Genomic DNA, 26,873 nt, shown 5'->3' with positions numbered 1-26,873 from the left:
AGTTGGTCTGACTCTGACTGGTTCTTTCCTCTTGGAGTAAGAAAGGATCTAACTTATTTTGGGTTTTACAGGAGCCCACAATTGAGAGATTCTGGAGATTTAGAAAGACTGGGTACTTTAGACAGATTGAACTTTCAGAGTGTTGGGAGTTTTAAAGACTGAGACTTTTAAAAGTTGGAATGTTATATATTGTGATACTAATATTAACAAGCCATCTTAAGGAAAAGTGGGAAAGGAAATATTTTAGTGGAATAGTGATGCATCTGTGTGTCAAGGTGACAAGGGTCAGTTGTAACTAGTTAGTTTTATGTCAACTTGACACAAGTTAGACTCATTTGGGAAGAAGAACTCTCAATTGAGAAACTGCCTCTCTAGTTCATTTTTTCTTTTTTTTTTAGTGTAGAATAGAGTTTATTCAGGGGATGAGAGGGTAGGGAGAGAGAGAGAGAGAGAGAGAGAGAGAGAGAGAGAGAGAGAGAGAGAGAGAGAGAGAGAGAAGAGGCTGGCCATGAGCACATGGAGAGAGAGGGGGGAGTGGAATGGGGAGAAAGAGGGAAATGGCTGAGGACAGAGCAGGAGGAAGAAGGAAAGAGCAAGAGCTCTGGTTCATTTTCTTGACTAATGATTAACGTGGGAGGGCCAAGCCCTTGGAGGGGGGCATAAAGCCAGCTCAGGAAGGTAGTTATGCCAGCCCAGGCAGGTAGTCCTGGAGTGTATAAGAAAGCAGGTTGAGAAGCAATTCAGTAAGCAGTGTTCCTCCATGACTTCTGCTTCTGATCCTGCTTCCAGGTTCTTCCCTTGGTTCCTTCCCTGGCTTCCTTCAGTGATGGATTTATAAGCTATGAAAGAAACCCTTTCCTTCCTGAGTTGCTTTTGGTCATGGTATTTTTTTTTAGTAAATATTAGATATCTATCTATCTATCTATCTATCTATCTATCTATCTATCTATCTATCTATCTATCTATCTATATATGTATGAGTGTTTTACTTGCTTGTACATATGTGTACCATGTATGTGCTTGATGCCCTCAGAATAGAAGAGGGCATTGAGTCTTCTGGAACTGGAGTTATAGATGACTGTGAGTTATCATATGGGTTCTAGGCATCCAACTTACATCCTTTACAAGAGCAACACATGTTCTTAATTGTTGAGACATCTCTCCTGGCCCTGGTGTTTTATCACAGTAATATAAGCCTCAAGTAAGATACCTGGGACCACTAGCCTGAGGTGTAGACTGGAGCCATCTATGTCCACACACACCCTGTCTAGCTCTTAGCTATCCCTCCCATCTGCCGCCTCACTTTTTATGTGGTGATACTGTGTGTGAACATCTATGCCTGAGTGCTTATCCACTCCCAGCTTCCTCATGCACACTTTGTGAGTGTGCAAGGCAGTCATCCAAAATCCCCATTCACTCAGACCCAAGCCCTCAGCTGTTCGAGAACTCTCTTTCCTGTGATATGAGAGGTCCAGCTCTTGTAGGGCCCTGACCACCTAGTCAGGACTCTCTGGAGCTTCTCAAGTGAAGGGAGGAACATAAGGCCCCAGTGTAGAAGAACCATTTTATTTAGAGATGAACATGGGTTATCCATCAAGCCTGAGAAAGGAGGAGAGAGGTTTCCTTGAGAAGATGGTCATGCCATATTTTTCAGGACATGGGGCTCCCATCTGTGAGCCATACAAGTTGGGCAGGAGGGAGTGAGCAGAGCAGCAAGAAATGGTTCTGTGGGGAGAAGAGTTCAATCAGGAGGAGGCTGAAGTCAGTGACTCTCACTAGTACTGTCCTGTCAGGTATTGGATCTCTGAGAGACAAGAGCAGGCTGAGACCCCAGGCTGTCTATGGCTTCTTGTGCATGTGTTCAAGTGTGTGTTTGTTTAACCACAGGGACTTGGCTAGTGAGTCTGTATATGTGTGCCCTGTGGATGAGGGTTTGACTGCCATGTCTATGTGCTGGACTGTGTACCCATAACAACATATATTTCTCTTTGAAGCTGTATGTGGCTCCAGTCCATCTCCACATCTGTCAGTTATTCTAGGGAATGGTGCATCTCTGTGTGTCTGTGTCTATGTTTGTCTTTTTCCTTGGGTATTGTTATAACTTGGATCTAACATCTTTTCTCCAGACCCATGTGTTAAAGGCCTACGGCTCAGAGTGGTGCTACTGGGAAAGCTTCTGTGTGCACTGCTGTCTTAAGATCCTTGCTTCCCTGTCCTAGAGAATGATAGCTTATCCACCAATCCTGGAGCACGGGAACAGCATTTACCATCGCAGCAGAGACAGGTCCTTTCTTGGAAGGCTTAGGCCTTAATGACAAATTGTACTCCACGCAGCAGCACATCTAGAAAAGGAATGGCTAATGTTATGATCTGGAGGTGAAGGAGTCCAAGGAGAACCTGAGTGCTTCCTGGGGCTCTGGAGCACCAGCCATGTTCACCACACCTAGCCATGTTGGGAAGCATTAGTCCCCCTCCAGCCAACTCAGCTGCTTTCAGGTCAAGCTAAGGAGGAAACAGACACTACCTCAAACCCATCTGGATCATTCATGGAAGCAAAGGCTTGGGGAGGGGTGTGACTAATAAAACCTGGTTGTTCCTTGGTACATTGGAACAAAACTTGTGGGAAACTGATGCTGCCTTACAGGGAGAGGGGACTTGGAAACAGTACTTACCAGCAACATCATGTGCTAGGCTGACATCCAAGAGGCTGAGAACCCCATTGACCAGAGGACACACCTGACCCAGGGTAGAGAAGGTAGTTAGGCATAGGACTTCCTGCAAGGAGACCCTAGGAGAAGCAGCATGCTCATGGTGGAATATATTCAGGAGTACTTTCTTCAGCCCATAAGAAGCCAACCAATGTGTTTAGAGGAGTAGAAAGAATGAAGACAGACATCTGGATCACAGGACAGATGGACTGATGGGTGGACAGTTTTCATACAGAGTAACTCAGCCTAAGAACTCTAAGACCCATGTAATGGGGAACTGTCGGTCGCTTTAGTGTCTTACCACACCCTGCACCAGGCCAGGGATGACTCTAGTCAAGATGTCTGTGAGACTGTCTATAAGGTTTTGCAGGGGACCAAGTCTGAAAGAGAAAAGGCATGGGTGTGACTCAGAGGCTTGGGATTGGGCTGGAGAAGTTCAGTGGCCACTATGCACACTCATAACTGAGACCAGGCCTTCCCCACGCATGTCCATGGTAGATGAACAACAAGGCTCCTAGATAAAGAGGGTTACACTCAACCCAGATGTGCATGCACAGATGAGTGCAGAACAAACACGCCTCAGGGACAACACTGGAATCCACGAATGTGTGAAAAGTACTGAGTAAGTAGGTGTCATGGAGACTTGATGAAACAATACCCACAAAGCCCATATGTGTGTTCAGTAAATTTGGGCCATGATATAGACAGGCTCCATGCACTCTCTATGCCTGGGCCTTCCCATGTTACAGGTAACTAGAACAAGCAATTGAAATGGGCTCTACATCTAATACCTCTTAGCAGGATTCTATTAATAATCTCTTATAGTTTGGTGTTATAATTAAACAAAGTGGGACCAAATTGGAGGAACACTGGTCAGGTTCATGTCAGAGGCTCTCTGGCTCTCCTCATCAGGTTATAAAAGATGGTCTTTTTTTTTTTTTTTTGGTTCTTTTTTTCGGAGCTGGGGACCGAACCCAGGGCCTTGTGCTTCCTAGGTCAGCGCTCTACCACTGAGCTAAATCCCCAGCCCCATAAAAGATGGTCTTAAACCATATTCTATATGGCCTATCCAACAATAAATTGGTTATTTTGGTTTAATAACGGGAAAGTAAGCATTTGTTTATCCATTTACTTATCTATTCATACACCTGCCTATACATCTGTCTCCTATCCACCAAACATTTTACCACCGATCCATCCATCCACCCACTCACCCACTCATCTACTCACTAACCTATCAATCCATCCATCCATGCATTCATCCATGCATTCATCCATGCATTCATCCATGCATCCATGCATCCATGCATGCATCCATCCATCCATCTATCCATCCATCCATCCATCCACCCACCCATCCATCCATCCATCCATCCATCCATCCATCCATCTATCCATCCATTCATCCATGCATTCATCCATGCATCCATGCATCCATGCATGCATCCATCCATCCATCTATCCATCCATCCATCCATCCATCCATCCACCCACCCATCCATCCATCCATCCATCCATCCATCCATCTATCCATCCATCCATCCATCTATCCATCCATCCATGCATCCGTCCACCCACCCACCCATCCATCCATCCATCCATCCATCCATCCACCCATCCATCCATCCATCCATCCATCCATCCATCCACCCACCCATCCACCCGTCCATCCATCCATCCATCCATCCATCCATCCATCCATCCATCCACCCACCCACCCACCCATCCATCCATCCACCCGTCCATCCATCCATCCATCCATCCATCCATCCATCCACCCATCCATCCATCCATCCATCCATCCATCCATCCATCCATCCATCTATCCATCCATCCATCCATCTATCCATCCATCCATGCATTCGTCCACCCACCCACCCATCCATCCATCCATCCATCCACCCATCCATCCATCCATCTATCCATCCATCCATCCATCCATCCACCCACCCATCCATCCATCCATCCATCCATCCATCCACCCACCCATCCATCCATCCATCCATCCATCCATCCATCCATCCATCCACCAACCCACCCATCCATCCATCCATCCATCCATCCATCCATCCATCCATCCATCCATCCATCCATCCATCTGTCCATCCACCCATGCGTCCATCCACACTTACTCCCCAGCACGTCTTTCTTCCTGTTCTCTTATTCATCCGTCCTTCCTTTGTTCCATCTTTTATTTAACTATCTCCGGGCAGGAGGAGCCCTCCCTTTGTCCTTACCTATTAAGCAAGGAGATACGCAAGCTGCCAGGAGGGTAAATACAGTCACCAATGACCAGACGGCTCCTCCCATACATGTCTCTCACAGCATAGACTTCTGCAGTGACATCCAGCTTCACAGACAGCTCCAACAGACTTCCAACCACCAGTCTGACAGAGAAGGCAGAGACAGCCCTATTGGTATCTGGCCTCTCACATTTCAAGGTGGAGGGTTTCCTCTTGGCAGGAAACCCTTACTCCATTTTGCCACAGTGATATTGATCTCTGTTTGCATTAGGAAAAACCAAGGCTCAGAGAGGTCAAGTGTGTTTCCCATATGACCTGAGTTTGTTCAACACAACATCAAATAAGTAAGGTTCAAGGGTCAGGCCATTGTGCTTTCCATAGCCAACTCCCTTCGTGAGTCATCCCCCATTCCTACCCACCTTGGGACCTACTCACGTGTTCACTTTGAGATCAAAGCCCAGCGGGATGGTAACATAGAGGCGGTGGAAATCATAGCTCTGCACAAGACCGATTTCCAGTAACTGGGGATTAGTGACTCTTATGCTGGTTGGGGAAAAACATGAACATGTTAATCTCAGACCTAAGAACCATCTTTAACTAAATTTACTCATCACAGAGGGAGAGCTGTCCACCTGGGAGGAGGAGGAGGATGTGAGGACTGTCTTGGAGTCAGAACCACCCTGGTTTCTGAGCCACATCCCTCTCATTTCTAACTTCCTTCTGGATCAGATCCCAGCATACCTGGACCTCTGTTTACCTCAAGTTTAGGAATATTTGAGGAAAGGGACTGGGTATACTAGTTGAGAGCTCTTCAAAGAAAAAGGTTGACTTTTGAGTTGGTAGGAAGATTAGTAACTGGTTATGTGGGAGGGTGGATGGGAGCAGGAGTGGTTAGATGAGAGGAAGGACGTATACATGGACAGATGTATTGTCAGTACACATAGAGAAGATACATGGGCAACTAGAATAAATTCTGCATAAGAGGCATGGTGGAAATTACTCAACCTGTCATGACGTTTAAGAAGCAAGAAGTTGGAAAGGATGCAAAAGGGTGGGAGGAAGCCTTCTGTGACCCATCCATGGCGTCCTATTTACCTTCCCTGGTCTTCTCCAGAGTCTTTCTCTCCATCTCACAGATGGGGAAATCAAACCCAGGAGACCAGATGCCTGACCTCAGGTCATCCAGCACTGAAGTCTGTCTGACATCTCCAGGTCAGGAAGCAAAGGCCTGGGAGGCTGGGAATCTTGGCAATGGCTTCAGTCCTGTCTTACTAAGGACCCAAGCTTGGGTATGGTCACAGCAACAAGCTCCCCATGTGGCTTTGTCATGGGAAGCCATATCAGGTCTCAGACATAGGGGACACCGGTGAGGAGGGTAGCCTAGTGACCATTCACATTCCCCTGGTAAGATGGACACAGTGACTGTAACGGGTGGCAAAGCTTGGAGCTTCTCTGAGTTAGATTCCTGACTGCATCATCCTAGCTACGTGAGCACACGCACATCTCTGTGCCTCAGTTTTTCCATCTGAGAACTGGGGATTATGGAGCTGACATGGAAGACTTGTCACAGGCGTAATAGCTGCTGCTGGGGCCCAGGATGTGCCTTAGGACTGGGGGCAACTACAGGTGCAAAGGGCTGCTGCTGCTGCCAGAGGGAAGAGAGGCCTGGCTCCATGCTCAGCCCATCCTCCTCCCTCTGTAGGGCTGGCCGGGACTTCTGTTGTTAGTGGGAACCAAATCCCTGTGTGGCAGCTCACTCAAGGATGTTGTTCAGGAGAGGAATTGATGAAATCACTTTTCCAAGCACCCCAACCAGGCCACCAGCATTGCTTCCTGTAGGTTTCACATGGCTCAAGAGTGGTATGTGTTCCAGAAAGCTCAGAATGCCCCCAGACAGCAGGCCTTGTCTGAAAGCTGCAAAACAGAGAATCTCAGGTGTCACATCTGCTAACTCTAGAGCAGTGTTCCCAACCTGTGGGCAAAGACTCCTTTAGGGTGGAGCCCTTTCACAAGGGTCACCTAAGACCATCAGAAAAGAGAGCTATTCACATTATAATTCATAACAGTAGCAGAGTTACAGTTGTGAAGTAATAACAAAGATAATTTTAAGGTCTGGGGTCACTATGACAGGAGTGTTAAAGAGTTGCAGCATTAGGAAGGTTGACAACTGTTGCTCTAGAGTGCCAGGCCCCTTTCTCACTGATGACCCCCTTCCTGTGATTGAGAAGTTGGGTAGACTAGAGCATCTACATGGAAATACACATGCATGCACACACACACATGCACACACACACACACACACACACACACACACACACACACCCCTGAAAGAGACTATCAAAGACTCACCTTCTCTGAAGTTTTTATCAAGATGGTATGTAGGATACGTGGACAGGACTGGAGTCCCTCCATAGTAGGGCAGGGTCTGGTCCACGTGCAAGGACCGGCAGTGACCCATAGACGTGGGCAGATCTTGGCCCAGGGGGAAGTGCATGCCTGCCAGCTGGGCTGTGCTCTGGGCCAGCAGCCCACAGAGGACGATGAGACTCCCAACTAGAAACATCTCTCTTGGTGTCTGCAGACAGAATGACAAGTTCTCTGTGGTATGGATATCAGAGGATTCTCTGCACTGCATGCCCTGTCCCCAGGGGATGGGGTTGCCACTGTTCTGCCCCGACCCCAGGGGCTGATGACTAGCAATAGTATCTAACACTGCTGTAGTAGTCTGTCCCAGTCACCAACTTCATTGTCATCACATCTTCAGATGTGGTTGCCTAGCAACTCTAGGCAGTTTCCCCAAGGTCACTTGTTGCAGCTGTGAGAGGCTCTGAAGCCATCCCTGCCTGACCCAGAAGCTTCTGTTTAATTAAGTGACCATCATGTTTACTCTGGGGCTTTGGGATGTGACTGTGGTGGCCTGACCCATTGCCCTCATCCCTGTTCTTCAGTGTGGATGAAGAAGCTCCTGCATGGCAGAGACTGAAGACCCGAACTGCTCAGCCATCATCTCTGCCAAGGGATGGTTGTTTGGTCTGTTTTTAGGCCATGATGGCTTGTGGATACCATCAAGGTGCCAGAAACTTCACATGATAGGCAGCCTCTCACCTTGTGATAGTAACCTTGTTAAAATGTCTTCCCCAAGCGAGCTCACTGCTTTATCAACAATGCTGCCTTGTCTAGAACATGGCCAGTCCTTCCTCTTGATAAAAGTGTTAGTGTTTGTTTTTGCTGTTGAGTCCCCAGTGAATGACAGCACCATCTGGCAGCAGTAAGGCCCTGGCCTCCTGCTACCCAGAGTGGTGGAGCAGAGGATGGGTCAGGACTTACCTGAGTCTCCAGATCTCAGCGGCTGTCCTCAGTGCCTCTTCTACCTGTTTCTGCTGAGGAGGCGATAGCCTCTTTTATACAACAGCAATCAGAGATTAGATGATGGGTTTCTCGATAATCCCGGATTCTGCAATCAGCTCGTGTCTCTCAGGCTTCTGCAAAGTGAGTAATTACCAATCACTGTAAGAGATGAGTCAAGTCAGCTGTTTGTCCACAAGCTAAACAAGAAAACTTGAGATGGCAGGTTATTAAAGACTTCATGGTCCCATGCAGAGGCTTAAGGTTGGAGATCCGTGCTCATGAGTGTCAGGAAGATCAAGTTTGGAGCAGCCGGGGTGGCCGCACCAGGAACTTCATTCTTAGCTCCCAGACCTCATCCTTCCCTGTTCTTGTCCTTTCTGTCCACTTGGTGATACTTTGCTCATACTACATGTGGCCTTCCCGGCTCTGAGCTATCCTTCGATTCTACACATATGTGTGTGTGTGTGTGTGTGTGTGTGTGTGTGTGTGTGTGTGTGTGACATGCGTGTGTATGTGTGCAGGTCTTCACACTATTCCTGGTAAAATTCTTGTTTACAGAGGAGAAAACTGAGGTCTGGTTAGGACAAGTGACCCAGAAAGGACAGGGAAGAGCCCAAAGTCATAATAGCATGCAAACCATGGCAGCACCGTGCCAGGTCCTCAGAATCCTGTGGGTGGAGGTAAGCTTTTACAGTGAGAACTGGGGCTCAAGCATGAGGTGGCAGCAGGACAGAGGGACTTTCTTTTCTTTCTTTTTTTTTTTAGATTTATTCATTTATTATATATAAGTACACTGTAGCTGTCTTCAGATACACCAGAAGAGGGCATCGGATCTCTTTACAGATGGTTGTGAGCCACCATGTGGTTGCTGGGAATTGAACTCAGGACCTCTGGAAGAGCAGTCGGGTGCTCTTAACCGCTGAGCCATCTCTCCAGCCCCAGAGGGACTTTCTTGATCTTTCTCCTACTCAGTGTGCTGAGAGATGGAGATGGCCTCTTCACATTTGCTTGCCCTTTGATTTCCCACACCATGCCTACCATATCTAATAACTATTTATTTGGGGAGATAGCTTACTGGCTAAGAGTGTTAATAGTTCTTGCAGAGGACTCAGGTTTAGATCCTGGCACCTACCCATAAACTCTAGTTCCAGCAGATCTGATATCCAATGCTTTCTTCTGACATTTGCACACACATGAGGCACATAATCACATGAGCATGTATGTTTATATATTATTTTACTCATGCATGTATTCCCACATATCTGTGTGCATGCGTTATGGTAAGTGTATGTACACATGTGTTTGGATACCCATAGAGGCCAGAAGAGGCTCTTGGGGCTGAGGTTACGGAGGTTTGCGAGCTGCTCCGTGGGGGTGTTCGGTTTTGTATATATCATCTCATTGTTGCTCTTGTTCCTTTAGCAAATCTGGTTAATACACCAGTGCTCAACCTCTCTCTGTCATTTTTAGTCTCCGTGTCTCTGTCTGTGTCTCTGTCTCTGCTGTGTGTCTGTCTGTCTGTCTGTCTCTCTCACCCTCTCTCTTCTCTCTCTCCTTTCTCCTGGCCTAGTTCACAGAATCCATCTGCTTTAGGTCTTGTTTTGTGTTCTCCTCCAATATCTGTGTGAGTTTGCCACTGGGCAGCAAGTGGCCTCTTTGGTCCTTGTACTTAGGTGAGAAGTGAGTGGACTCTGCATTCTCTTTCCTCATTGTCTTCTATACTTTTTACAGCAAAATGAATTTTCTTCTTCATTATTGGGGATGGAGGGTCAAGGATCTCTGAACTGGGGCAGAGGAGATGGCTTAGCCGCAAAGAACACTTGCTGCTCTGGTGGGAGACCCAGGTTCAGTTCCCAGCACCCATCATGTTGGGCAGCTTGCAGCTGCCTATAACTCAGGCTCCAGACAATCAGATATTGTGTCCTGGTCTGTGTGGGCACCTGCACCTATGTATACAGATTTATACCTCCCACACACGTAATTAAGAAAACATTAAGAAAATGTCTGGTCTCTCTTGAATGTGCTGTTCATGTTTCTTCTGCCCTCGACTTCCTTTTTTGGCTTTGCAGTCTGGTTCTTGCTTCTATAACTGCCTCTCCCCCAGTTTCAGGTCCCACAGCAGCCTGGGGCTGGCTTCCAGGACAACACTGCAGGGGGTCCTAAGAGTCACCCTCTCAAGATTTCTTCTTGGTGCTTTTACTGTCAATGGAGGTATCAGATGGCTCTCAAGAATGTCTTCAGCCAATGGTCTGTGGCAACCCTTTCCGTTGAACATTTCCATAGTAATGTCTTTCATCCCATCAGAGCCACAGGGATTCACCTGGAACTCCCTACAGATTTTTCTATGTACTTCTTTCTGGTTAGAAGCAGTAATTGGAGGCACCAGCATATACAACCAATAAGTCAAACAACCCAGGGACCAGATATCCTGTTTTTCATGATAATTACAGAAGGCTCATTTATTCGGAAGACATGTGATAAGGTGTGCTAGCAGATGTTTAAAATTCATACCTTGGTTGAATAGTCTAGCTAACCCAGAGTCCCTGGGCTTGATGATGTCTTGTCATCCAGGAAGACACTGACTGATTCTAGATTCTGGTGCAGCACAGTGGGAGCAGCCTCCTCTGTGACCTTCTTTTGGGGCCAGTGTGAACTGAGTCATCATCCCAAGAATAAACTCCTCACGTAGGTATTCGTCTGTCGTGGGTCCCTTTGTAATTAGACCAGTCAGGTGCCGATACCATCACAATGCTCCACCATGTTGTACAGGGCCGTGGTTGTTTGAATGTAAGGGTTCCCCATGGTTGTTTGAATGTAAGGGTTCCCCATAGGCTCATGTATCTGACCGCTTGACCTTGCTTAAGGAGGTTATGGAACGTTTAAGAGAGGGATCCTTGCTGGAGGAAGTACATCCCTGCAAGTGGGCTTTGAGATTCCCTACCTTCATCTTAACTTGAAGCTCATTCTCTCCCACTCCTGCATATTGTGAGAAGTGTGATCAGCTGCTTTCCCGCTCCAGCTGTCTGCTGCTATGCCTCCCGCAGCATCACAGACACTCCTTCTGCAGCCATAAGCCAAAACAGACCTTTTGCCTGTAAGTTGTCTCAGGTCACAGCATGACAGAAGCCAACTATGGAAAGCTATGACATGCAAGTGAGGTTCCTGGAGATGGCCCACCACTTTATATGACTGCAATGGGTGCAGTCTGGAGAGGAACAGCCCTAGAGCCTTCATCCCAAGATTGCTTCTCGCTGCTGATGTGCCTTTCCGGCTACTGTTGCATAGCCTAGTGATTCCTGGGCATCAGCCCACTCTATTGGGCAAATTTCCTTCAGGCCAACATGAAGATGAACTTTCGTGAATTAATGCTGTTTAGATGAATTAATTACTTATAGCATTCTTGATTAGAATAATTTTACAAAGAAAATGTAAGGAGATGGTACAGTTCTTCTGCTAGAAAATATAATAAAAATAGAATGTGCCTTCTCCTCATAGAATAGTAAGTAAAGGCTGCATAATAAGGACTACAATGAACTTTCATAAGTTACACTAAGAAGAGAAATAGGCTTGGGACAGATTTGTGATCAAGGAAAACCATTCACTGTAGGTCAGGCCCAAGGATGAAGCCACAGTGTGCACTATGGTAAAGCAAGGCCATGGGAAACTGAAACTGTTGCTTTGAACTTATAATGAGCTTACAGAATGAAACACTGCTCCGAGCTTACTATTGATATTCTTCTGTAACTCCCCCTTTGTGTTACATTTTATCTGTGAGGTAATTTTATAAAGAATTTTTGTCTAAGAAAGAATAAGGTCAGAGAGAAGGAATAAAGTATGGTATTTGGGGCTCGGCCCCATCCACCAAATGTATATGTTTGTCTATATGCATGCATATACATACACACATGTATTGGTATATGTGCATGAATGTAAGTGTGCATGAACACTTGTGGAATTGTTGAGATAGGTGGTAGGACCTGGCCTAGGTGTCTGTGCATCTGTGTGTGTGTCTATATGTGTGCTTGAATTCTCCCTTTCTTCCTCTTCTTTTGTTTCTGACTCAGGAAGACTTAAAGAACTCTCTTGCCTGGCCAGCAGGAGGCCCCTCAGGTAGAGAGAAGCTAAGCCTTTTTTCTTAATCCCCTGCTGCTATCAGTAGGAGTTAATTGCCATAAGTCAGTGGCTTTGGGCCACAGACTAGCAAAGAGTTAAAGAAAGAGAAAATTTACCAAAAGTTAACTACTTTTGCCCCTCCCCCACAGTTGCCTACACCAGAGTTTTGCCTGCCTCAGCATCTGGATGCCAGGGCTGGACTGCATCAATGGCATTTTATCACAGGAACAGAAAAGTAACTGAAGCAAGGACTTCACGGTTTCCATCGATAGCACCATCATCATAACGGGTGATGCTTGGATGCTTCGGCTCATGGAGCAAATTCACTTCAGAAACAACCACATTTTCCAGCTTCCATCCTGGAGCCATAGTCAAGGTCTTTCCAAACTCGTATCTCCCATTGATCTTTCCCCGGATCTTCTGGTAGTGGCCGCTGGAGCCCGCACCACGGAGAACTTCATAGTCCTTTTCCTTGGGGTGATATGCCAACTCACCATGGCTGAACCATCACCACCCTACCATCTTCCAAACCATGCTACCCCAACCCCTGCTTAATTCACCACAGCAAACCACTGAGTCCACAGCCTGTGGGCTGGTATTCCTCAGTTTTTATTGCTACTACAAAGGATGGAATCTGGGGCCTTGGTCCTGTGCAACACATACTCTACGGTTGAGCTACATTTTCGTCTTCTGTGTTTGTATGGTAAATATACAACCCCACTTCAGGGACCAACAACTAATTTAAGGAAAGTGATGAGTGTATCTGTCAGTATAAAGCTGGACACTAATCACACTCAAAATGAGTTTCTGGCAGAAACTAGGCAAGGCAGGTACATAGCTTAGCTGTTAGAGTGCTTGCCTAGCAGGAAGGAAACCTATAGTGCTGAAAAAAGGAGAGGTAGTATGGTGGTACATTCCTGTAATCCCAGTACTTGGGAGGTGGAGGCAGGAGGATCAGAAGTTCAAGGTCGTCCTTGCTTAGGTAGGGAGTTTTGTTGTCAGTCTGTGCTAGAGACCCTTTCTGTTGTATGTATGTGTATGTGTGCGCATATATGTGTATTTGTATGTGTGCATGCATGTATATGTATGCGTATTTGTGTATTTGTGTGTATATTTATGTCTGTGTGTGTATTTGTGAATGCATGTATATGCATGTATGTATATTTGTTTGTCCATGTGTATGTTTATGTCTATGTATGTATGTATGTATGTATGTATATTTGTATGTTTATGTGTACGTATGTTGTGTGTATGTGTGTGTTCATGTGTGTATATATAAATGTCTTTATATATGTGTATGTGTAAGTATGTGTGTATGCATGTACATGTGTATGCATGTATCTCTCTGTGTGTTTATGTCTGTGTATGTCTCTGTGTGTGTTTATATATATCTATGTTTGTGTGTGTATATATATGTGTTTTTATGTGTGTATATGTGTTTTTATGTGTGTGTATATGTGTTTATGTGTGCACATGTATGTGCATGTGTTCTGGAAAACAAGCCTCAGTTCATGTAAGACAAAGCAGTATGCAAGACAAGCACCTTACCTACTGAGCTGGCCCTGAGTCTTACCATCTTTTAGACCGACCTATGTACTCACCTGTCAGGTATTCTGTATTTCTCATCATAGCTTCCACTTACTGCCAACACCCCTTCCCTTTGAGCCTAAGGGACCCCTTCGGGGCATGCTTGTCAGTTATTTTTATTGTTTCTGTTTTTTTCCCCCCTGGAAAACACCAACATTAACTCAACCCAGACAGGAAAGCTGTGGCCAACAATAAGTTGAGAGGAGACTGCCACAAAACATGTAGGCAGAAGTGCTTAGAGTTTGGCAGGAATGGTGGTGCACACCTTTCATTCCAACAGGAGAGGCAGAGGCAGAGGCAGATGGATCTCTGTGAGTCTGGGATCACACAGAGAGACATAGTCTAAAGTAAAAGTTCTCTGATAGTTTTTATTGTGTGTAGTACTGGGTTAGAGCAAGGCCTCATGCATGCTACCCAACGCCCCAGTACTGAGCTGCACCCCCTGCCCCTTCTTCCCTCTTGGTTCACGTCTTTTCTCTAAGAACCCACAGTTTAGGTTCGTGAGCGAATATCTCACCTACCTCGATGTGCGTCTCAACTCCAGGAGTTTGGCATTTGTTCTCATTGATTCCTGTCACAGTGTTCACATCTTCTATTTGCAAGACATTGTTTTGATTGGAGACGTGTCAATGGGGGTACGCTTCAAGGTTTCTAAAGCCCATGCCAAGCCTAGCGTCTGCCTCCTGAAATGTTCGGATCAGTTGTGAGCCCTCAGCTACTGCTCCAGAGCATGCGTGGTCGCCTGCCGCCATGCTTCCTGACGTGACGATCAAGGTCTCATCTTCTGGAACCCTAAGCCAGCCCCCAGTTAAATGCTTCCTTTTATAAGTTGCTTTGGTCATGTTTTTTAAGGACAGCGACAGAACAGTGATGAAAACAGTGTCTTAGATGCGTGCTTACTGAACAAATTCAAAACAGAAATTTAAGTCTTTGTGTAGTTAAGGTCAGTATCTGGAGAACCTCGGCTACTTTTCAACTGTAGGAGTTATGTTTTCCTGTTTCTTTGTGCATCTCATGCCTTTTAAAATAAAACAATTATTATTATATTTCACACGTGTGAATGTTTTATCTGCAAATGCCTATTCGCACCATGTGCACACAGTGCTAATGGAGGCCAGAAAAGGTCATCAGATCCCCTGGAACTGGAATTACAGAGGGCTGTGTGCCACCATGTAGGGGCTGGGAACCAAAGCTCTCCTTCAGAAGAGCAGTAAGTGTTCTTAACCAGTGAGCCATTTCTCCAGCTCCTCACTTGTAACTCTGTGCCTCGTACTTAAAAGTATAATACAACCACTTTGCAAATTGGGTTATTCTTCCTTTCTGGAGTTTTTTTCTTGTTGTTACTGTTGTTTTAGGTATTGTCTAATAACTTTTCCCAACTAATTCTGTAAGCTTCTGTTCTTTGTAGTGTGTGACTTCTTAGTATTGAGAGAGGCAGTCTTTTGCATATGGTGCTTTGACTTTTCTGTTGGCCAGGTTAAGAGTGAGCCTCAGGCCTGGGATATTTCCACACGTTTTCATACTCAAATAAGTTTCCTTTTTTTTTTAATTATTATGTGCATTGGTGTTTTGTATGCATATATGTCTCTGTGAGAGAATCAGATCCCTTAGAACTGGAATTACAGACAGGTGTGAGCTGCCTTGTGGGTGCTGGGATTTGAACTCAGGACCTCTAGAATGGGTTAAACTTTTTTTTTTTCTTTTCTTTTTTTCGGAGCTGGGGATCGAACCCAGGGCCTTGCGCTTGCTAGGCAAGCGCTCTACCACTGAGCTAAATCCCCAACCCTGAACTCAGGACCTCTAAATGAGCAGCCAGTGGCCTTGACCACTGAGCCACCTCTTCCACCCACTTCTATACTTGTGGTGGTGGAGACCCTGCTCCATGCTGTTGCCTGCAGTAGCTTACAGACTTCAGGCTCTGCACTCATGTGAAACTGGATCCTTGGATTTCATTAGGAGCTTGCGTGAAGCAGAACTGGAGTTTGTTAAAAAGGAGATTCTTAGGACAGATTTACACAGGAGAGTTATGAGAAGAGAAGGCATTCAGGAGAAAAGTCAGGCATACTCAAGGGCGTGGGTGGGGCAAAGCCTCCAAGGCAGAGCCAGGCCTCATCATCCGTATAACAACAACTCCGTATACAGACAACTCTGGTGGGTTTTGAAATTGTTTATTTGAAGGGTTGCCAAGGAATTGAAGTGAGGTAACAGAGTGGTTCCTGAGGTGCAGCAGACAGAATTATGGCGAATAAATAGCACCTTAGATCCCAGGGATGCAGTGTATCATCCTGCCTACAAAAACTCAGAGTGTTCTTTTGTGAGATTCTCCTCAAATGCCCAGGAGAGGAGAGAGGCTCTACCTGAGGCCTTAAGCATGATTCATCGATATTCTAGCATCCCCATCTGAGAATATTTCTATATAAAAGACAGTTTGTCTCAATGTTCTAGCAATATACACAGAAAATATTACCTGTGCTAAAATTACTCTCAGCTGTGGAGAGGTTCCAACTATTCTTCAGAGCAAGGAATAGCTTTTCCCTCCCACAGCCCACAACTCCCCCGTCTTTCTGTCCTGCCTCACACTCCATGAGACAATGAGGCCACAGAGCTCCCGCCTTGCATGGGAACTCTTGTGTTTGAGATTGTTCTTCGCTCTGGTTCAGCGTTTGCATTAATGGTTTCAGATGCGCCCCCCCGCCCCCAGCTTTCAGATTTGCAGACTGCACAAGGGAGGGATTGGAGCCTTTGTCGCACAGCGGCAGCACGCATGCTTACTTGCTGGCGTGGTCTCCCTCTTCCTCTCCCGTGTAAGCAAAACATTTGTGACGCATCATCCTGACCCCTCTTGATTGGATGAGAAGCACCTGTATGACCAGCGAAGTGCACCTTTAAGTCTATCTGTGACAGCCATTCCAGAGACTGCTAAGGAGGGAAGAGACCTGACCTTAGTGTGGATGGCATCAGATGATAGGCTGGGAGTCATCACTGGGTGACAGGGAAATCTGTTGGCACAGGCATGCTCCCTCTGCTTTCTGATCACTAGGTGTTGGGCTGCTCTACGCAGCCCTATCATTCCCACTGTGATGCACTGAAGCCCATGAAATCCTGAGTCTCTGAAACTGTGAGCCTAAATCAATCTCACTTACTGATTTGTCCAGATGTTTGCCAGTTCCTGGAAACTAATCCAGTATTGTCCCCGCCAGCATCTGACCCTCCTGTGTTTTCCTTGAAGAGGCCATTGGGTAGAAGTGTTTAATTTCTGATCTTGGGGTTGGTGTTGTTTTACTCAGCAGTCTGGCACAGTAAGCAGGGTTACCAACAGAACAAGCCATGGCACTGTCAGATGGTAGGTCTTTGCTCCAAGGTAGGGCCAGCAGTGGGGAGGTGTAATGGAATGGCTGAGGTGCTGGTGATCCTTTGGCTTTACAGGGGTAACATGGTGAGCACGAACTCTCATCACATCCTAGATGATGCCTGGAACAGGCAGAGGGTCCCTGGCAAGGAACCCTCCCTGGTCTGAGTTGCTCGAGGCCCCCTATCTAGACCTGTTTTCATGCATTAATGAAAGACTTACAGTCTTAATGGGAATGAGACTTAAAATCAAATTATTTTCTGAGGAGGAGATTTGACAGCTATGGGCAAAAGGCCAGAGAAACCTCACACCACAGTCTGATTGATACTCCTTTGATAAGGACCTCTGTAGATACACACGTCTCAGGCTGAATGGTGCTCTCAGGGATGGGACCAAGTGACAATGTTAAGATGCAAAGAGACTGGAGGAGGATGCAGACTTTCCTGTGGCTTTGGCATATCGTTGCTTCCATGACAAGATTTTCCAGTCTCCCTAGGAGACAATGGAAATTGGCGACATCAGGTAGATCGGGGATAATTTGCTGACCCAGGATGTTTTTCTGCCTGTAGTGCGTATGTGCTTATGGGTGGGGCCTTTGGGTGGTTTTGAGCACTGGTGACTACAGTTCCTGTTGCTGTCATAGCTCGGACTGTTTGTGGAGCAGAACACCAGCAGCACCTGAGGGAATGTGCCCGCTCATAGCTATGGGTTTGAGCCATACGAGGAGGCCTGCCAGCTGAGCCTTAGTGGGTTAGTCAGCAAAAAGCATGCTGGAGGGAAGTGAGATACTTCCTTTGATCATCCAGGACTTACCGAGGCAGGAAAATGTCACAAACAACCTTGTCACTACAGAAAGGCTGCTTTGGTTCACAAGGTTTCTGGGGCATAGAGGCTGGCAGTGGATTACAACAAACCAGGTGCCTTTGGCCCTGAGATGGCAGACGCCATAACTGCCACCCCCACTAGAGAGGAATATGCTGCTATTGACTTGGTTAGTATTATTTTGACACTATTTTGGTTAGGGTTATGAGACAGGGATGTATGCCCACCTGTTACTGCCTGTGGTACACTCCTGAAGGAAGGCTCACACCTCTGCAGTATGCCACCTTCAACCAGTCCAGGAGCAGGAAAGTTCTAGTCACCCAGTATATTGATGACATCCTGAGAGTTGAGTACCCTGCAAAACCAGAATCAGCATTGACTTTACTTCTTACCTGAACTAAAATCCAGGTAAAGTCCGGGGTCTTGAATAGTGGGCACATTTCCTGGGGAGCCACAAGGACAAGAAGACAAAAGCTTAGTTTTTATTCAAATAAATTATTATTTGAATAAATAATTAATTTAATAAATTATTCAAATAGTTGAATAATTGTTTTTGTCCTTGGTGATTATTCGGGCTTGGGCTGAAGAGATGGCTCAGCAGGAAGTGGCACTTGCAACCAAGCCTGATGATAAGACCAGGGGGTTTTAAGAACTAAGGACTACACGTCCTTTACCTAGATGCTTTTATTTTTTGGTTCCCCTGATCAGGGTGGCTTGCAAGAACACCCATTTTGAATGGGACCTCTGTGGAAGCCGGCCTTGGAAAACATCCAACCAGCCACAGTCTATACATCGCCTTTAAGACTTCTGGGGCTGCTGTTCCAGTGACCCTGCAGATGCCCGTATCCTTTGCCTATGCAGATTGGTGCTTGTGGCAACAGGGAACTGTCCCTGGGGTGCATAGTTTCTAGGCTGTTGGACACATAGGTTGCCTGAAGTGACTTTCATACACACATGCATCTTCAAATGGCAGCTCTTTGCCTGCTACTGGGTCCTGAAAAAGGCCATGTATCTTTTTTTCTTTCTTTCCTATTTTTCGGAGCTGGGGACCGAACCCAGGGCCTTGCCCTTGCTAGGCAAGTGCTCTACCACTGAGCTAAATCCCCAGCCCAAGGCCGTGTATCTTATAGTAATGCTGTGACCTAAACTGACTTCACTTGGATGGAGCCCCACCAATACCAACGGACAGACCCAACAGAACCCCATCTCCAAAAAATGAGTTGACACATACAAGAAGGGCCCAGCCAGGATCACTAGGGTCTAGTAGACTCCATAATCAAGTAGCCAGCTCACCAGGAGGGACTGAACAACCAGGAGGGGTCCAGGATTCAGACATGTCCCCTGATGTACTGATAGTTCTGCAAAACTAAAGGGCGATGTTAAGCAGTGGACCCGGGCAGTTTCCAGCCTTAGCGAGCACGCTCTTCTTGAGTCAGTTCTAGTTCTGAGCTGACTGCTGGGGCCCAGAACAAGAACCGAACCCAGAGCGATGGCTGACCATGTTCTTATCCTATGTTCCTTACCTTCATCTATACTACCTGCTCTCCCAGAACTTTCAGGTTAGCCAGAGGTGAGAGCGTAGGTCCTCCTCAGGCTGCTCTGAACCCCCAAACCCTCCCACATGCAAGTGTGGCCTCCTGAACACGCTGGAAGCCTACATTCTCTCTCCAGATTGTCCGCTGGAGGTTCACCCTTGGCACATTGTCTTAAATGTCACCACACTCCAGGCGGCTGGTGCTAGGCAACCACTCCTCAGTGGTTTACAGCAAGCATGCGAGAAGTTGTCCATTCCTAGTCTGTGAACCCTGAGCCAGGTCAGATGAAGGCAAGTTTTAAATCGGGTTGTGCGGGAACCCAGTGAGCAGGCCCCATGTTGCCATCGCTCTGGGGAAGAGGTCTCGGAGTTCCTCCACCCTCTTCCCTGCTCTGGAGTCCACTGGACTGTTGAGTTTGTGTGCTTGTTTGTTTGTTTGGTTTGTTTATTTTTTCTACCAAGACGTTGGTTTTCTGGTCTCCTGGAGACTCTTTAAGTGAATTCAGTTTTTCAGTATTCTATACAATCTCAGTTTTCCCCCTCTCTTTGCTTCCTCAAAATCAAGTTTTCCTCTAAAACACAACATAAAACAAAAAAAGCAAACCATGACAACTCCAATTAGCCTTTTCATTGCTTTCCATAAGCAGGTAACACTTGGACCCCAGTGCCTTCCCTTCCACTCTTTTTCTTTGTGATTCTCTGTTCTCCTGTTGCTGGGAGAACAGAAAAGAGGCCAGTAGGACAGTGTCAAAGTGTCTCTCTCCTTCATGGCCTCTGAAACATTTCCACACAGAGTGGCCACCATCCAAGTCCGCTCTTCCTGCTCTATGCAGTTCACCTTTCCACATTCCTGGTTCCTCCCAATCCCCAACCTGAGATGTGGACCAGAAACATCTACATCTTCACACACCCACCTTGCATGGCCAGCTCTGGAACATGTCTCCTAGCAGCTGCCTCACTTCTTGTGTGACAACCTGTGTGTAAACATCAATGCCCCAGTGCTTATCCACATGACCTAAGAACAGTAGGACAACCACCCCAATCCACATTCAGCTGAACCCCAGCCCTCAGCTGATCAAGACCTAGTATATAGGCTGTAGGCCCTAGAGTCTAGGGTATGGCCTCAGGCTCTTTCTAGTCTCCAAAGCCCCAAGTAATGGTGAAGAACACACAACAGTGCAGATGAAGAACTATTTTATTTAGGATTAATCATGTCTGATGGGAAAAGAGAGCAGACTCTGTGAGGAGAAGGCAGGCATATGATTTTCCAGGACGTGGGTCCCTTTCTGTGAGCCATGGGAAACTGGGCAAGAGGCAGGAGAGAGCATCGAGAAACGATTCTGTTGGGAGAAGAATTGGGTCAGGAGGGGAGACTTGAGGTCGGTGACTCTTACTGGTATTGTCCCATCATCAAACTGGCCCTGTGAAGGCAGGAGGCATGCAGAGACCCAAGGAAGAATCTCAGCCATAAGGAGTCTGGCTGTTTGTGCATGTGCTTGCACTATATAGAATATGTATACGTTTGACCGTAGTGAATGTGTATATGATGTTTGCATATATGTAGAAACATAATGGTATGAGACTGCATGGATTTGTATCATAAACATATCTGAATGTGTGCATGTACATGTGCGTGCGTGTGTGCACACTTATGTGTATCTATGATGATGATGATGTATGTGTGAATCCATGATGATGATGACAATGACGACTATGATGATGATGATGTAATGATGAATTGTATATATATCCATGATGATGCCTATTTCTCTTTGTAGTTGTGTTAATATGGCACCCGTGTCTCTCTTCCTCTGTTAGCCTTTCTGTGAACCTTTGTTTGTATTTCTGTGTGTGTTCCAGTGGAAGCTTGGCTCTCTTTAGATAGTTCTCTAACTTGAATCTTAGATGTTAATGGTGTGGTCCATGGTGGCACTGCTGAGAGACAGTGGATTCTGTGGGAGTGAGGCACTAGGGAGGGGGAGGTCTTTAGGTGACTAGAACATGCTACCTCTTGCTGTCTCTCATTTTGCTTCTTGGCTATCGAATGAATAGTTTCTTCCATTATGATCCTTGTTATGTTCCCAAAGCAGTGGAGCAATTGGCCATGGACTGGGTTTGTAAAACTGTGAGCCAAAAGAGGCCATTTTATCTTTACAAGTTGATTATCTTATGTCTTTTATTAGAGTGACAGATAGCTAACTAATACTGATGACATTGTCCCTAGGTCCTTGCTTCCTTCTAGAAGGATAATGGCCAATCCTCAAATACCAAGAGCAGTACTCACCAGCTCAACCAAGGTGGGCCTTCCTTCCTGGGAAGCCTAAACTTTGATGACAAATTGTATTCCATGGATCAGTAATTCTGGACAACGACAACAACAACAAAAGCATAAAAACGAGATTAGAGTCACAATCTGGAGGTGAAGGAGGCCAGCAGGAGCTCTGATCACCAGGCAAGCTTACCACACCCAGGAATGTGGGGAAGGCTGTGCCCCCTCCAGCCAGCTCAGCTATTCTCAGGTCAGGCTGAGAGGAGGAGGCAGACTTTATCTCAGACTCATCTGGATAATTTGCGGGAACAAAGATACATCCAAAGAAAGAAGGATGAGGCCAGTGAGGCCTAGCTGTCCCGTGATGTGCAGAGATAAAACTCCTTGGGGAAAGAGACACTCCTTCAGAGGGGCAGAGGACTTACCAGCAATGTTATGCACCAGGGTGACATCCAAACCGCTGAGAATCCCATTGATCAGAGGGCATACCTGACCCGGGCCAGAGAGAGGTGTTAGAGAGACTCCTGCAAAGAGACTTTTGAAGAAGCAGCATGCCCAAGGCGGAATGTTCATGGATACTTTCTACAGCCCAGAAGAAACCAACCAGTGTGTTTGGATGTGTAGAAATAAGGGGCTCACAGGATAGATGGACTAATGGCTGGCTTCATTTCTCATACAGGGGAGCTGGGCTTACTTCACACCAGGGCTCTCGTTTAGCCAGAGCAGCTTTAAGACCCATGGAGAAGGGGGGCACTTCTTCTTTTTTTTTTTTTACAGAGACTACTTATTTTATTAAAGAAATGATAATTCTAACCATAACTTCTCTCAGTGATTTTTTTTTATTATTAACTTAATTTGAGTATTTCTTATATACATTTCGAGTGTTATTCCCTTTCCCTGTTTCCGGGCAAACATCCCCCTAATCCCTCCCCCTCCCCTTCTTTATGGGTGTTCCCCTCCCCATCCTCCCCCGATTGCCGCCCTCCCCCCAACAATCTAGTTCACTGGGGGTTCAGTCTTAGCAGGACCCAGGGCTTCCCCTTCCACTGGTGCTCTTACTAGGATATTCATTGCTACCTATGAGGTCAGAGTCCAGGGTCAGTCCATGTATAGTTTTTGGGTAGTGGCTTAGTCCCTGGAAGCTCTGGTTGCTTGACATTGTTGTACATATGGGGTCTCGAGAGGGGGGCACTTCTGATCCCTTACCTTGCCCTGGATCAGCTCAGGAAGGACTTTAGTCAGTATCCCTGTGAGGCTGTCTAAAGAGCTCTGAACAGGAGTGACTCTGGAAGAGAAAAGTCATGGATGTGGCTCAGAGGCTTGGGGTTGGGCTTGGGAAGTTCAGCAGTCACTATGGGCATTCAGCCTTGGCACCCCAAAACTGAGATCAGGCCTTCCCCACTCATGTCTATGGCAGAGGAACAGCAAGGATCCTAGTTATAGAGGTTGAAGGTAGAATTCTGTTAATATCCTCAATGTAGTTTCATATTACAAAAAAATAAGATGAGGCAAAATTGGAAAAATGCCAGTGAAGTTCACCTTCCCTATAGTAGGTGGGGCTTAAATACAAACTATTTATTGCCTAATCCATTATAAAATTAGTCATTCTATTACAAATATGAGTGCACAATAAACAAGAAAATGTTCTTTCAATACCATTTAGCGTAGTTTTTGAGCAATTCATAGTAACAAGCCTTGTCTCTTGGTAGTAATTAGATATAATAATTTTTGACAGAATCTGTGGAGGTCCATGAAGTTGGTGATACAGACAAAAAGTATTAACGCCATTTAAAGCCACAACGTGTACACTTGCTCTTTCCTAACATTAAAAAGTTGGCCATTCTGTCCGATAAAGTATAAGTGAGGATTTATGTATTCCTTTGCTTATCCATCTGTCCATGTCTATATGTCTTTCCATCACTCAGCAAGCACACATTCATCAATCTACCACCCATCCTCCTCCACACACCTCTCCCTTTCTCTCCTCTTACTCATATATTCACCCACTGTCCCGTCATCCCACACTGCTGTCTCTGGGTGGGAGAAGCCAGCCCTTTAGCCTCACCCATTGAGCAAGGTGATTTGCAGGCTGCCAGGGGAGTGGGTGCAGTCACCAAGAACCAGATGGATCCTCCCCTGATTGTCTTTCATGGCTACAATCTCTGCGGTGATGTTCAGCTTCACAGCAAGTTGCAAAAAACTTCCAACCACGGGCCTGCCAGAAAAAGGAGGAAACATCCCTACTAGCATCTGCCCCTCCCCTGCATTTCATGGCGGGGGGTTTCTTAGTGTTAGGAGGGCCAGCCTCACCTTACCCTATGTTTTTCACAGTTGTTCTCATCTCCCAAGTAGGAGAGAGCAATGTTCAGAGAGGTCAAGCCATTTCCTACATGACTAAGTTGCTCAACATACCGGCAACAGGTCGTTTGTATCTTCTTGTCTCCCTTAAGCTCTCCGTGAGCCATCCCCTTACCGCCCGCTTCCGACCCACTCACATATTCACTTGGAGTTTCAAGCTCAGAGGGATGGTGGCGTAGAGACGATGGCCATCAGGGCTCTGCACAAGGCCAAGTTCCAGCAGCCGAGGATCAGTGATTTTTATGCTGTTCAGGGGACATTAGAGGAAAAAAAAATCAGGGTCTCAAGTCTTAAATCTGGAAACCATTTTTTTTTTCACACAAATTGACCCATCTCAGAGGGAGAGCTGGCACCCGAGGTGAGGGAGACAGAGAGCTTTTCAGGCACACCCATCTTCCTTCAATTCTGCCTGAATTGAACCCCAACACACAAGGTCCGCTATCCATCTCAGGTCTAGAAGGTATTTGAGGGAGAAAGGGGCTTGTGCATGACAGCGCAGAGCTGCCTAAAGCAAGTGGATAGGTCTGTAGGTTAGGGTGAGAGGGATAGTTGGATATGTAGAAGGGTGGAAAAAAGAGGAAGTAGGTAGATGAAAGGAAGGAACAAAGACTGTCTGTCTGTCTGTCTGTCTGTCTGTGTTGGTATGTCAATACACACATAGAAAATACATGGACAGCTAGAATAAACCCTTGACAGGACTTATAGCTGAAATCACAAGTTCTGTCATAACCTCCAGCAGCAGATCAACCCTCTGCTTTTCACAGTGATTAAAGAGCAGAAGTTGGAAAGGGTGCAGAAGGGCGGGAGGGAAGAGAGCCCTGGCTCCATGCTCAGCCCATCCTCCTCCCTCTTAGGGCTGGCTGGGACTTCTGTTCTTAGTGGGAATCAAATCCCTGTGTGGCAACTTACTCAAGGATGTTGTTCAGGAGAGGGACTGATGACGTCAGTTTTCCAAGCAGGCCCCCAACAAGGCCATTGGAACTGCCTCCTCCAGACTTTATAACATCCAGGAGTGGAATATTTTCCAAGATGCCCAGCAGTCCCCCAGAGAGCAGGCCACCACTGAGAGCTGCAAAGGGGAAAGAACTTCAGAGGTCATGCCTGCCAACTTCAGGTCCTCACCCCCTCTTCTTCTCTCATACGTCCCTTCCTGGTATTGGGAGATTGGATATACTAGAGCACACATGTTAAAACAGAGACACATGTCAACATCCCCTGAAAGGGGTTGTCATAGACTCACCATTTGCGAAGTTTCCAGCAAGAAGATCTGTGGGATTTGAAGGCAGTGCTGGGCTCACGGCCAAAGGCAGACCCTGCCCCAGGGGCAAAGGCAGACCCTGCCCCAGGGGCAAAGGCAGACCCTGCCCAAGGGGCAAAGGCAGGCCTGCTAGCTGGGCTGTGCTCTGGGCCAGCAGCCCACAGAGGACGACAAGACTCCCAACTAGAAACATCTCTCTTGGTGTCTGCAGACAGAATGACAAATTCTCTGTGGTATGGATATCAGAGGATTCTCTGCACTGCATGTCCTGTCCCCAGGGGATGGGGTTGCCACTGTTCTGCCCCGACCCCAGGGGCTGATGACTAGCAATAGTATCTAACACTGCTGTAGTAGTCTGTCCCAGTCACCAACTTCATTGTCATCACATCTTCAGATGTGGGCTCAGACAACCCCTATTGCATGGTTGCCTAGCAACTCTAGGCAGTTTCCCTAAGGTCACTTGTTGCAGCTGTGAGAGGCTCTGAAGCCATTCCTGCCTGGCCCAGAAGCTTCTGTTTAATTAAGTGACCATCATGTTTACTCTGGGGCTTTGGGATGTGACTGTGGTGGCCTGACCCATTGCCCCCATCCCTGTTCTTCAGTGTGGATGAAGAGGCTCCCGCATGGCAGAGACTGAAGACCCGAACTGCTCAGCCACCATCTGCCAAGGAATGGTTGTTTGGTCTGTTTTCAGGCCATGATGGCCTTTGGATAGCATTAAGAGCAACATAATGTCAAAGATCACTTGGGCACAGTTCACCCCTTGATGGTTACCTTGTTAAACTTTCTTCCCTAGAGCTTTCACTTAGGTCACATGGAGTTCACTGCTCTATCAATCTCTCCCTCTCTAGGAAAGGTGAGTGAGTGGTCAGTCCCTGTCCCCAACCATGGCCAGTCCTGTTTTTCTTGTCATGTCCCCAGTTAATGACAGTCCAACCTTCCAGCACCAGCCTACAGTGAGGGACCTGGCTTTCTGCTACCTAGAGGAGGAAGGGGCAGGTCTCACCTGAGTCTTAAGGTCTCAGTGGGTGTCTGGGTTCCTCTTCTAACACGTTTGCCAAGGAAGAATCACTCCCTTTTATAGAATGGAAATCGGGAAACCTGATATTGGATGATGGGCTTAGAGATAATTCCAATTTCTGAAGTTTGGAAGTGTCTTTCAGGGCTCTCCAAAGTAAATAATTGTCCATCACATTAACAGGTGAGTCAGTTAAGCTGTTTGGTCCACAAATTAAACAAGAACATTTGAGATGGAGGCTTACTCAAGACTTCACGGTTTCGTGC

At 46.6% G+C, this 26,873-nt stretch overlaps 2 protein-coding genes and 1 long non-coding RNA gene across 5 annotated transcripts; all 3 read right to left on the bottom strand.

Annotated features, from left to right (window-relative positions):
- Positions 1–1,550: 1,550 nt before the first annotated feature.
- Bpifa5 (BPI fold containing family A, member 5) lies at positions 1,551–8,332 on the bottom strand. Of its 2 annotated transcripts, NM_001107792.1 has the most exons (9): positions 8,279–8,332; positions 7,301–7,526; positions 6,709–6,865; positions 5,387–5,494; positions 4,946–5,095; positions 3,010–3,088; positions 2,673–2,736; positions 2,268–2,342; positions 1,552–1,725 (listed from the first exon to the last, which is right to left on the bottom strand). In NM_001107792.1, the coding sequence occupies exons 2-8, from the start codon at positions 7,512–7,514 to the stop codon at positions 2,302–2,304; spliced, it is 813 nt and encodes a 270-aa protein (NP_001101262.1). In that variant the 5' UTR covers positions 7,515–7,526; positions 8,279–8,332; the 3' UTR covers positions 1,552–1,725; positions 2,268–2,301. The 2 variants fall into 2 exon arrangements, with proteins under 2 accessions (XP_038960999.2, NP_001101262.1); XM_039105071.2 differs by lacking the exon at positions 8,279–8,332 and having other exon boundaries at positions 1,551–1,725; positions 7,301–7,707.
- A 9,246-nt stretch (positions 8,333–17,578) lies between these two features.
- Positions 17,579–18,524, bottom strand: LOC134486304 (uncharacterized). The gene is made up of 2 exons (XR_010065113.1): positions 18,398–18,524; positions 17,579–17,840 (listed from the first exon to the last, which is right to left on the bottom strand). It is a non-coding gene; the product is annotated as an uncharacterized LOC134486304 (long non-coding RNA).
- A 2,357-nt stretch (positions 18,525–20,881) lies between these two features.
- Bpifa1 (BPI fold containing family A, member 1) lies at positions 20,882–26,625 on the bottom strand. Of its 2 annotated transcripts, NM_172031.2 has the most exons (9): positions 26,596–26,625; positions 25,572–25,794; positions 25,241–25,400; positions 24,469–24,576; positions 24,039–24,188; positions 23,180–23,258; positions 22,399–22,462; positions 21,989–22,065; positions 20,882–21,044 (listed from the first exon to the last, which is right to left on the bottom strand). In NM_172031.2, exons 2-8 carry the CDS (start codon positions 25,780–25,782, stop codon positions 22,025–22,027), a joined length of 813 nt encoding a protein of 270 aa, NP_742028.1. In that variant the 5' UTR covers positions 25,783–25,794; positions 26,596–26,625; the 3' UTR covers positions 20,882–21,044; positions 21,989–22,024. The 2 variants fall into 2 exon arrangements, with proteins under 2 accessions (NP_742028.1, XP_038960179.1); XM_039104251.2 differs by lacking the exon at positions 26,596–26,625 and having other exon boundaries at positions 25,572–26,588.
- Between the last annotated feature and the right edge of the window lie 248 nt (positions 26,626–26,873).

This window comes from Rattus norvegicus, chromosome 3, assembly GCF_036323735.1.
Source record: "Rattus norvegicus strain BN/NHsdMcwi chromosome 3, GRCr8, whole genome shotgun sequence".
Lineage (NCBI taxonomy): Eukaryota > Metazoa > Chordata > Mammalia > Rodentia > Muridae > Rattus > Rattus norvegicus.
This window is presented reverse-complemented; position numbering and strand designations above follow the sequence as displayed.